The sequence below is a fragment of the Schistocerca nitens genome, chromosome 5 (assembly GCF_023898315.1).
Source record: "Schistocerca nitens isolate TAMUIC-IGC-003100 chromosome 5, iqSchNite1.1, whole genome shotgun sequence".
Taxonomy (NCBI): domain Eukaryota; kingdom Metazoa; phylum Arthropoda; class Insecta; order Orthoptera; family Acrididae; genus Schistocerca; species Schistocerca nitens.
In genome coordinates, this window is record NC_064618.1 from 495,889,169 (window position 1) to 495,901,803 (window position 12,635).

At 38.6% G+C, this 12,635-nt stretch overlaps 1 protein-coding gene across 1 annotated transcript in view; it reads left to right on the top strand.

The window, feature by feature from the left end:
• LOC126259998 (kinesin-like protein KIF18A) overlaps positions 1-8,435 on the top strand; it is a 167,367-nt gene extending 158,932 nt beyond the window's left edge. Inside the window, exon 14 of the mRNA XM_049957150.1 lies at positions 8,128-8,435. Within this exon, the coding sequence (XP_049813107.1) occupies positions 8,128-8,191 (64 nt within the window). The 3' untranslated portion in view covers positions 8,192-8,435. The remainder of the gene's footprint in view (positions 1-8,127) is intronic.
• The last annotated feature ends 4,200 nt before the right edge of the window (positions 8,436-12,635 follow it).

Below are 12,635 nucleotides of genomic sequence, written 5' to 3' on the forward strand. Positions count from 1 at the left end.
CTCAGGTGACGAAAAACTAGCTCCAATACCAGAATCATTAAAATGAAACGAAACATCTGATTGATCAGTCATATCTAACTTATCCTTTTTAAACTCTACCACCTCTGATGACTGTTTCGTTTTTAACTCATCAGATAAACTATCATCCAATAAATTAACAATTTCTGATTTCTGCTTTATTACAGGGGTCTCTATTATTGAATCATTTCCCCTTTTTACACTACTGTCAGGAGACAATACTTCATATTTCACTTTAACATTACTGTTTTCATGCATATTTACACTTGAACCGTTGTCTGGATTTACAGTTCCCTCACCAGACATAGGTTCTGATTTAAGTTTAACCTCAGTTTCTTCTGGCGGTTCCATTGCCGACAGTCTTTTAGTGCAGGTTAGTAAAAATTTAACAGCTTTTCACTTAACTTAGTTCCTTCTGCACGACGTATGGCGTTGCCGGCACGGCGTACCAGGCTTACTGATGCGACGCGGCGCGTTGAACTGCAGACGGCACTTCGACGGCTGCTGTGTGTTTGCGTGGCCCGCAACTGCAGGCGCGGCTCCGGTTGCTCCGGCGGACGACTGCGGTGAGGCGAAACTGGCTTCTCGCGATGCCAGCAGCGCCGCTAGACTCAGTGCCAGCTCCGTCAATCCAGATGCGTTGTTAATCCAATTGTGTCGTCCATATGCACACGTAACACTATCACTGTTCTATTACTCAGTTGCGTGTCGCATTTCACTCCCGAATCCGAATATTTAAAAATCACTTTCACTTTTACTCAGTTTCTTTCCCGGCCGATTGGCACCATATGTGGGGCATCGGGTGGAATAATTGTTAATGTTCCTATTATTTATTTAATGCTGTTGTTTGCTGTTCTCAACACTGGCTCTCTAACTACAATATTGGCTACCAGAAAGTGATTAGCAAAACGTGAAGCCTGTAATTAGAATTCCTAATGCCCACTTCATCTGAGAAATACATTTATAGCTACAGCTTATAGCTCTGAGGAATTAGGAGATTGTCTGGGATTCATAATCAAAAACCATTCTCTCTAAAATGTTCACTATATTCTGAAAGTCACAGACCAAAAAGAATCCACACAATCCAACTACCAGAGCAGTTCAGAGTCTACTGCGCTGATGCAATTATAACTGTACAAATTACATGTTTAAGTGAATGCTCACCATAATTTGATGATAATGTTCATCAAATGCCACGCTAATAATGGTAGAATGTCTCCTGTGGCGGCACGTGAAAATACAACATACGCAAACTAAAGATAGATCATTAACGTCATCCCAAAATTAACACTTCACTCGAAAACGATTTTATGGTTACGCGTGTCCCGAGTAACTTATTACTGCATCCGAGGCTGTTTATATCAACGATACCGACGCGACGCGACTCCCGGCACAGGTGGTGCGCTAATCAGCGCCTGGAGAGAACTGGGGCCTTCTTTTTTTTCTCGCGCAGCGTTCTTACATATAAAGCCACGGTGCAGACGGCTAAGGGAACGCCTGATCCAATCTGCTCTCCCGACGAGCCGTTGGGCTAGTAATGCACCACTTTAAGTTATCGAATAAATCATTGCTTCCTTTGCTGATGGCCGATGAAGCTTTCAATTTAATTGTGCAATCAGCACACAAGTAAGTAATCATAATAAAAGTCTGACGTGGCTAAGTCAAATATTTTGGGCGAGAGAATTAATTTAATTACACTACACGCAGTAGACGAGCTCTGAACTTGCTCTTTGGAGATACGCTATCGCTATAGTTTTATAGTTATTCAGTTGAAACTTCTCACATCTTTATGATTATAGCGGATCTCCCTTCTACTTAAATTTAAACATCCTAGCTTTATTTATTCGCCTACTCAATCTGTCTTGCTTCCTTTATTTTTAAGATAAAAACCAGAAAATTTTAATTTGTGAGATCCAGAATACTGTTTCTACTAAATTATTATGCAAATGAATCTAAATATAAATTTTTAAGTTTCTAGCTCTTTGCTGTTGCGCCAATGATTTTGACAGAAAAACGTCCAAATTTCGAAAATGGTTAAAGTTGTTGAACTGATATTCAACACATATTGATTTAGTATTACTCCTGACATGCTAGAAACGTTTCAGGTTATTTACTTGATTTTTAAAGTATTGCGCAACATTTATGATGTCAGAGCTAGTTACAGTGGACTGGCTGGCACACAATTGAAAGACTGATGTGAATTTTATAAGGCGTGAGTAGGCTGCTTCCCTACAATGTGTGTAGTGAAACAGGCTCTGAGGTCATGATGGTCATGTTGTAAAGCATGCTTTGCAACAGGATATTGTATGTTTCCAGTATACATCCTTTGCCTATGCTCATTCATCCTAATTGATAATTTGGTGGTAGTCACACCAATGTAAAAGGCTAAACAATGTATACGAAACAGCTGGTTTATGACGTGTTGTTTCACAGGTGAGTCTCCCTTTGATAGTATATGTTTTGCCAGTTACTAGGCTGGAATAGGTGGTAGTAGGAGGATGCATAGGGCAGGTCTTGCATCAGGGATGGTCACAGGGATAGGAGCCCTAGGGTTGGGAGACAGGTTCAGGAGGAGCATATGGTCTGACCAGAATATTGTAGAGATTGGGAGGGCAAAATCTCAGACATAGTAATTTCATTTCATGTCAGGGCATGATTTTAGAAAGTCATGGCTCTGTCGAAGTAGCTGAATAATATATTCCAGACCAGGAAAATACTGAGTGAACAGCGGTGTGCTCCAAAACTGTTTTTTGGAGGGATCCACAGTACCAGGATTGTATGTGATGGCTTGGGATATCTGCTTCCATATGAGGGTGGGGGGGGGGGGGGGTAATTATGTCAGGTGAAGGCTGAGGTGAGAATAGTGGTATATTGCTGTACAGTGTCTGCGTTCGATCAAATACATTTGCCTTGAATGCCAAGGCTGTATGGGAGGGAACGTTTGAAATGGAAAGGATAGCAACTTTCGAAATGTAACTACTGTTGTTTGTTGGTGGGTTTAATGTTGACAGAAGTGTGTGGCTGGCCTTCAGTGAGGAAGAGATCAACATCAAGGAAAGTGGCACAGGATTCAGAAGAGGATCATGTGAAATTTAATTGGGAGAAGGTATTCAGAGATTCCAGGAGAAGTCAGCCTCACCTTGAGTCCATAAAGTAAAGATGTCATCAGTGTATCTAAACCAAACCAGGGGTGAAGACTTACAGATCCCAGGAAAGCCCCCTCCAAGCAACCCATTGGTGTAGGAAGGAGCCATCCTCGTTCCCAAGGCAGTACCCCTTTTCTCTTTGTATGGCTGCTCCTTAATGATGAAGTAGTTGTTGGAGAGTATAATGTTGATTAAGGTGAATAGGAAGGATGTCATAGGCCTGGAATCATGTGAGTGCTGACTGAGGGAATATTCAGAAGCAGATCAACCATGTGCATGGGGGATGTTGGTGTAGAAGGTAGTGGCATCAATGGTGACAAGCAAGGGCACAGATTTCAGACAATCTAGGAAATGGTTGGTATCGTTGATATAGGAGAGAAGTTTTTGTACTATGGGTTGCAAGTGTTGATCAACTAAGGCAGATGTATGTTCAGTGGATGCTTTGAAGATAGCAGCCATAGCACAGCCAGGCTGAGTGGGTTTGTAAATCTTATGAAGAAGGTAAAAGGTGAGGGTGTGTGGTTTGGGTGGGGTGAGAAGTTCTATGGATTGAGGTGTTAGTCTTTGTGGAGGAGGCTGAGGTTTTACAGAGGGACTGCAGGTCAGTTCGAATCAAAGGGATTGGGATTTTGATGGCAGACACTGTATGTAGAGGGATCAGACAGCTGGCATAGACCTTCACTAACATACTCTTTTCGGCCAACTACCGTAGTGATAAATCTTTTGGCTGCTGGGAGGATAACGATGGAGTCATCAGCTTCTAGGGAACTTAGATCCTGGAGTTCTGCAGAGGACAGGTTAGGGTCATGTTGTAGGGAGTTGAGAAAGGGTTGCGAAGCAATAGTGGATGTGAGGAATTCTTTGAATGCTTGCTAGTTTTGAGGTTGTGATGGTGGATCAAGTTGGGATCATGGTTGGAACTGTTCAGGGCAGGGTTTAATGTCAGGTTTGCTGTTGGAAAGATTTTGGGAATGGGTTGCAAAGTGATATTTCCAGTTGACATTATGTGTGAAGGAAAGTAGGTCCTTCAGCAAAGCAGCATGATCAAATGCAGGTTTAGGACTGAAAGTGAGAATCTTAGATAATACAGATATTGCATGGTGAGGCATATAGGTCACAGATTATCCCTGTAAGAGCAGGGGATTGCTATATCTGAAACTGTAAAAGAGCCTGTGTATAGTAGGATTACATTCGGAAACAGGGACTTTCACTGTTACGGCTTTCAGAGTTTCAAGAAATAGAATGTGGGACCTTAGTTTTGGTAATGCACAGGCATGCTTTCGGAAAGAACAGATGTAATAAGAGATGGAATTAATCATGAGAAGAGAGGGCAGTTTGGAGTGTTACGAATTGTGGGAGCGGCAAAAAAGGTAAGCAGAGATAGGATAAAAGATGAAAAAAGGAAGAAAAACAATGGGAAAAAATCAGAAAAATTCATATGGAAATCATGAGAATAGACAATGGTTAATAAGAGGTAATGAGTGAGTGATCTGTATGATAAGAGAAAAAATGATTGGATAAAAGGAAAAAAATCTGTTGTGTACAATGGACTTAGCTTTTCACCCTTATTAACTCATACACGATGTTTAAGCACTATCTCTGTCTTGCATATTCTCCTGTCTTCCTTTAAGCTCTCAGGTTTTCAAATCTCGTCTGATGCAGTCCTCAACAATTGGTCTTTCCTTCTCATCTTGTTCGGAATGTCCTCCCTGACCTGCGGTGCTGAGTGTTCCCAAAATCTACCCCTCTTCCTAGACCTGTCCAGTCCTTTTCTTCCACCCCTCTCCCTTCCCCTTCCCCTTCCCCTTCAACCCTTCTGCCTTAAGATGGAGCCACTGGCTCTGAAAGCTTGCCTAATTATAACCTTTTATGTGTGTGTTCTGCCACAACAGTGTATGTTAGACTGTCGCTCATACACACACTGCCCAGCAGATAATGAAAATTCACCCTGCAGTCATGACTTCAGTGATTTCTTGGCTCCCAATGATTTAGCTGGATGCAGTCTCAGGCAGCAGAACTTTGTGCAAGGGAATTTGTCGACCGCTTAATAGCTGTTGTAAAAGGATAAATCTAAATTGTGACTATGTAGTGAAGATACCTTTTAATAAATTCAACTGTTGCGGTATTTTATTTATAGACTAATGGAGATTATTTTTTGGATATATCTCATTAATGTAATAAGATTGCCGATATGACATTCCACAGAACTAAAATAACCAGTTTTGCCCATTTTGTAAGAAAATGACAAAGTTTTCAAACCAGAAAAGTTACCCTATTCCATTTTGAACTGTAGCTGTGTTTGTTTTGATTTAATTATAACTATGTGAAGTTTAGCATGTAATTTCGTAGCTGGTTTGTACTGTGGTTGAAAGTAAGCAGGAGGCCCTTCCCTGCATCATTTCCAATTAAGTCCATTACGCTGTAAACCTCTGTTAATCAGTTTAAGGTTTTCCGTAAGTAATAGGTGTTGATATTGCTCTCTGGTGTTGCTTTGAGTGAGTGGTGGCACTTACCTTCCGATGAGGTGGTGATGTTGTCGTTAACCTGAAGAAAATGTACAGATGCTCTTTCAGTGATACCATCGAATTCAGTGACTGAGAGCCCAGTAATGAATTGTGCAATGTAAATTTTGAAGTAAATTTAAGGCAATAAAAGTTGCTAGGCAGATCAGAGCTTGGACGAGCTGGCTGGCAGGCAGGCAGAGACTGACTGAATTCGTGTGGTGTTTGCATCTGCCTCTCCCATTGTTACATAGTGGTTAAATCATCTTGCAGGTTCATTGTAGCCATATGAAGAATAAAGATGTATTCACTGTTACATATGTGGAACTTTTACTCTTCGATAACTCATTTTTAGAGGTTTTCTTTGAACCTTTGAGACACTTGTTCTGGTAAGTTGTCCTAATGAAATTAAATACCATAATTTGCTTCTATAAAGATTTAAGCATTTATTGCCATGGTATGAATTTAAATTCTCAATAAATCCATTAACGTCTTCATATACGATATGAAGTCCGTCACCAGTAAATATTCTCATTATGATATTGCTTATTAACTTCACATATTCAGAGAGATCGGTGCATCGGTTATTGAGAAAGACTGATACAGAAGTAAACAACTTCAGTTTGACACGTGACATGATACTTAGTTTTTTATTATTCATTGTTCCTTACAGTTAAATTTTAATTAACTCAGTGGAGTCAGAGGTCTGCAATGCTGTGTGGTCACTGGTCATGACATAAGTGTGGTGATTTCTAGTAAGACATATATGCCTGCTGTAATGAAGATGCTGCTTTTGGAATGTTGCTTCATGCGCTAGTCATAAAACAGAAAAAAAAGACAGTTGATAATGTGTTTCACATAATATTGTGACACAGACTTGTTTAATAAATACACATAAAATCATTTTGAGATATGTTTTTTTTAGGTCTTCTCACCTATAATCAGTTACATGGAAAGCAGTGTGAAAGCTATGATGCCTTATCACATGGGAATGTGTTTTTTATGAGTTTTTTTTTCTTCCCCCCCCCCCCCCCCCCCCAAAATGTTCGTAGCTTATAGAAGAATAACTTTGTAAGAGACTGTCCCAAGTTTATTTTGAGAAATGGTTTGCCAACCATCAAGATGCCTACTTCGACTAAACTTGAATCTCTCACACTTTTCCAGTATTATTTAAATCTGTGCCTACATGTTCCTTTTAGCTTGTGTAGAAAAAAAATCAAAGGTTTTCTACACATCAACATATACTCAGAATGCCACAGCACAGTACATGTGAGGTTATTGTGTACCAGTATTATCAATTTAGTCCTGTTCAATTGCATTTATAGAGAGGGGGGGAAAAGACTTTCTGTATGCCTTGTTTCGTTACAGTTACTTGTCTTATTTTCACAGTCTAAGAGGATGTAGATCATTTTATGCGAAGGAGGCATCAGGATTGCTCGCAGCCTTCTTAAAATGCCACTTTATGAAATTCATGCAGCAGTGTTTTGTGAGATTAACGATCTGCCTTAAAATATTACCTGAAGTGTCCATTCTCCTTTTGCAAGGCAGTGCTGAATTATTAAAATTTTAGGTGAACATTTCTGAAGTTTGATGTCTGCTGTCATGCCTACTTGATGAGGACTCAAATTCTGAAGCAGTATTCTAGGGGTTGACATGTGTGATTTTTCTAGTGTCCTACCAACAAATTTAAATATTCCATTCACTTCTTACTACATATTTTGTGTGTTTGTACTATTGCATGTCTGATCTCTATAGTTGAGAGTACTAAACACTAGATCATGGAGGCAGCCAGTATTCTATTGCCAGAAACAAACTGATTTTTCTGAAGTGGAGAGGTTGCAGTATTCTGAGTGCAACTGCAAGCCAGCTGTTGAAGTGGTGTCAAATCAAAATAGTTGCAACAGGCTGGGAGCACCACAGACTTTGTTTAGAAGAATCACTAAATATTTAAATGAAGTCAGCTTCAGAAATTGGCCCCTAATTTTTAATCGGACATTATTGGGTTCCGCGTTTTTGTTATGAGCGGTATCTTTCATTATACACATTCAGATTTGTCATTCAGTACACAAAGTGGAAATACTGTCTAAATCATTCTACATTTACTTATGGCCATTCATTGATGATGCTTTTCTGAAAACAATATCATTAATGAATGACCATACACGATAAATTACTTATGTATATTGAGGATATCAGCAATCCTGTAATGCTTCTGTGTGACACACACAACGTTACTTCAACTTCTAAAAAATCCAGTTTGCAGTATAGCTTACTGGGTGCTGTAAGTCAAATTATTTGAATCAATCACATTTTCTTAAGATGCTCTGTATAATAGTGTCTTGGTTCAGTTGCACACTTAATGTAGTTTTATTTTTTATGTGTATATATTTATGCAGATGTTTTCTCTTATTTGTGCAATATCAAATTACTAAAATATTTTCATTGTAAATTTAATGTTTCAGGTCAAAAACACTGCCTGAAACAATAACTCAGGCAAAGAGGACATGTCTACTTCGAAGTAGCTGATCTGAGGAAATTTGTATAACAAGTATACACTGTAATATATTACCTTTTGTATTTTTTATTTATCTTTTGTATTTTATTACTTCATATAGCAGTTATTATACCATGACGTAGTGAATCATGTTTATATAGATAATTTATGGACATTTATAATCGCCGAACACTGTAAATAATTGGTACAGACCAATGAGGCAAAAAAGAATTTTAAGCATAGCATTTTATTTTTCAATTTATAGAAAACTTTGAACTGTCACGTTTTTTTTTTTTTTTTTTTTTTTTTTTTTTTTTTTTTTTTTTTTTTTCCCTGTACTTGCATACTAAATTATGTATAAATGTAAATAAAGGTGTTATAAATATACTGTTTATATTTTGTTTCTAGCTCCTCTTGCTCTGCTTCTGCAGAATTTTAGTGGTCCATTAATAACCTTATGTACTTAATTTTTGGAAAGATCATTGTACAACCAGTTATCCAATAAGTAAAATTCATTTGCAAGGTGACCTCAGGCAAGTTACTCTAACAGCAAGAAAGTGCTGAATATAACCCCTTCCTGCTCTTGTATTCAGTTGTCTGTCCTGATTCCTAATAATGTTTTTTTTTAGATTGTTGCAAAATACTGTCAAAACATTTTGGGTCAATTATTTTTAATTTTTTTTCTTCCCCATCCTGTAATAATACTACCAAGTACTTCCTCTGTGCAATTCTTGTTTTGGGGTTCCATTTCTTCATGGATTGATTTATATGTTAAGGTGTTTGAGAGAGAGAATAAAGTCACTATGAGTCAGGACATTAATTTTGATGAGCTCCATGCTGAGTTAATGTAAGTTTACAGAAAAGTCAGTCAGTTTGTTTTCTTATTTGTTGGTCCATAACCCTCAGATATAAAGAGAGATTATTGTTCTGCTGAGGCTGTCATATCTTGAATTTATTTTATTTCCACCAATGAAAAATTTCTACTGGATAAAGTCGAAATTGTGATGTTAGGTGTTAACTTTGATCAGTGACACAGTGAACAAGCTTCATGGCTGCTACGTCACATCCTAGTCCATAATATGAAACTAAATAAAATATTTACCTGTGACTACTAGAATTTAGTGCATATTTAGTGTTAAAACTACAAAACTCAGTCACAGATTTTTAAGAGAAACATTTACGGACAGAATACAGAGCACTGATTTCACAAAAAATAGATACTGTGACACTCTTACAAACTATTGTGCAGAAAACTGAAGCTAGTATTGCAAAACAAATTTTGGATATATAGTTAGTTATTATCATTGCCATGAAGAAAAAAAGACAGATAAATCAACTATTATAATTCCCACCAAGACAGAAAATACTGTATTCTTTTTCTAATGTACAGCACAGAGTAAAACAGTTCTCTCAAAATCAATGAAATAATCATAACAAATAGCACTGTAAAGAAATTCAAATAAAATGCATACCATTCTTCCTCCTAAATCATTTTAACACAGAGGTGAACGAACAAATCTTTCTGCAGTTGCAACTGTAATAGTTACTTTTGCCAAGATATAATGTATAAACTACTACTACTACTACTACTACTACTACTACTACTACTACTGATGCCTAAAATGTGAGATTGCCGACATGGTGAATGGCAAGGGCTGCATTCAAAAGCTTTCATCACTGTCTGCAGATGCTCTGGTATCTGCACTGTTCGTGGAGCTTCGTGCTTCATATCTAGCTAGCTACCAATTTATTCAGATTTCTTCACCCATGTCAATATGGTACTGAGAGACAGTTCATGACCGTGATGACCACTATTGAACTGTCATCAATAGACATGCTGCACTTCCATGTTTTGTAATGACTATGAAGACAGGTAACACGGTGCTGCATGTTCCAAAGCCACCTTGCGACTGACATACTGCTGCGACAAGTTGTTAAGTGGCGCGCACACACACGCCATTCCCACGAACCCTCTACCATTCCCCTCACAAGTTACCTGCATACTACTTGAAATAAAACAACCCCTTGTTTTATGTTCCTTTTTCAACACCCTAATGAAATACTGTCCAAAGAGGCAATTCATTGAAAGTTTTGTAATTCCAATTGTATCTAATAAGTGATTTCATATTATTATTATTATCATCATCATCATCATCACTACTTGCTTTTACAGCCTCATTGGACCACGTTACTCAATCATTTCCTGGTCCTCTTCTTCAGTAAGTGCATGTTTCATTCTTTCTTAACTGCCCAGTATCTTTTCTTTTGTTCTGATCCTTTCTCATCTGTAAATACCCTTTGCATTGTGTGTCCTTTGTCTACTTTTGGTTTAAACCTTATTTTCTTGTCTTTCAGTTCCTTTAGATTTTCTGTCTTGTTTTGCAGATCATTCAAGGTTATATCTAGTACTCAGAGCAACACCAAATTAAGGTATGTATAAGCAGTGAACTAAATTTTGTGTGTCTGCAGAACTAATTCCTAAAGTGTAATGTCTAGAAACTGTTCTAGCAGTAAACATATGTATTTGTCTCAAAGTTATCTTTAAGTAGTGGAGGCCAGAGTGATCAATAACAGATACCCCATTATCTCACATTCTTGATGTCATTGAAACACAAGTATAACAACAAACTTTACAAATTCTCTGTTTAGTCAGATAATCCTTAATTATTTTTGTTGTATTTCAGTCTCCCCGCCAAAAATTTCGTTACATACTCACATATGAAATGGGTCAGATGGCTCCACGCCACCCTGTAATTACTGGATAGACAAACCCCCATGAGTTGTGATGCTCGCCCATATCATGCAAAGTGAAAAAATCCTTGTGGAAGAGCACATTAAATAAGTGACAATAATTCTGTTAAATCAGTGGTTCCCAAACTTTCTTAGACCACTACTCCTGACTGCAATCTGGCATTAGCTAGTACCCCCCCCTCCACTTTAGCGCCAACAGTCTGTGTGGGGGGGGGGGGGGGGGGGGGAAGGGCAGGGTTGTTAGAATGAATGACGAAAGAATTCGTGGTGAATTGCAAGTGCTACCCACAACTCCTCCTCAGATACGAAAGTAACTATCCACCGTGATGGTACACACTTGTTATAGAACATACTTCCGCTGCATTGTTGTTGTTGTTGTGGTCTTCAGTCCTGAGACTGGTTTGATGCAGCTCTCCATGCTACTCTATCCTGTGCAAGCTTCTTCATCTCCCAGTACCTACTGCAACCTACATCCTTCTGGATCTGCTTAGTGTATGCATCTCTTGGTCTCCCCCTACGATTTTTACCCTCCACGCTGCCCTCCAATACTAAATTGGTGATCCCTTGATGCCTCAGAACATGTCCTACCAACCGATCCCTTCTTCTGGTCAAGCTGTGCCACAAACTCCTCTTCTCCCCAATCCTGTTCAGTACCTCCTCATTAGTTATGTGATCTACCCATCTAATCTTCAGCATTCTTCTGTAGCACCACATTTCGAAAGCTTCTATTCTCTTCTTGTCCAAACTATTTATCGTCCATGTTTCACTTCCATACATGGCTACACTCCATACAAATACTTTCAGAAACGACTTCCTGACACTTAAATCTATACTCGATGTTAACAAACTTCTCTTCTTCAGAAACGCTTTCCTTGCCATTGCCAGTCTACATTTTATATCCTCTCTACTTCGACCATCATCAGTTATTTTGCTCCCCAAATAGCAAAACTCCTTTACTACTTTAAGTGTCTCATTTCCTAATCTAATACGCTCAACATCACCCGACTTAACTCGACTACATTCCATTATCCTGGTTTTGCTCTTGTTGATGTTCATCTTATATCCTCCCTTCAAGACACCATCCATTCCATTCAGCTGCTCTTCCAAGTCCTTTGCTGTCTCTGACAGAATTACAATGTCATCGGCGAACCTCAAAGTTTTTATTTCTTCTCCATGGATTTTAATACCTACTCCGAATTTTTCTTTTGTTTCCTTTACTGCTTGCTCAATATACAGATTGAATAACATCGGGGAGAGGCTACAACCCTGTCTTACTCCCTTCCCAACCACTGCTTCCCTTTCATGTCCCTCGACTCTTATAACTGCCATCTGGTTTCTGTACAAATTGTAAATAGCCTTTCGCTCCCTGTATTTTACCCCCGCCACCTTTAGAATTTGAAAGAGAGTATTCCAGTCAACATTGTCAAAAGCTTTCTCTAAGTCTACAAATGCTAGAAACATAGGTTTGCCTTTCCTTAATCTTTCTTCTAAGATAAGTCGTAAGGTCAGTATTGCCTCACGTGTCCCAGTATTTCTACGGAATCCAAACTGATCTTCCCCGAGGTCGGCTTCTACTAGTTTTTCCATTCGTCTGTAAAGAATTCGTGTTAGTATTTTGCAGCTGTGGCTTATTAAACTGATTGTTTGGTAATTCTCACATCTGTCAACACCTGCTTTCTTTGGGATTGGAATTATTATATTCTTCTTGAAGTCTGAGGGTATTTC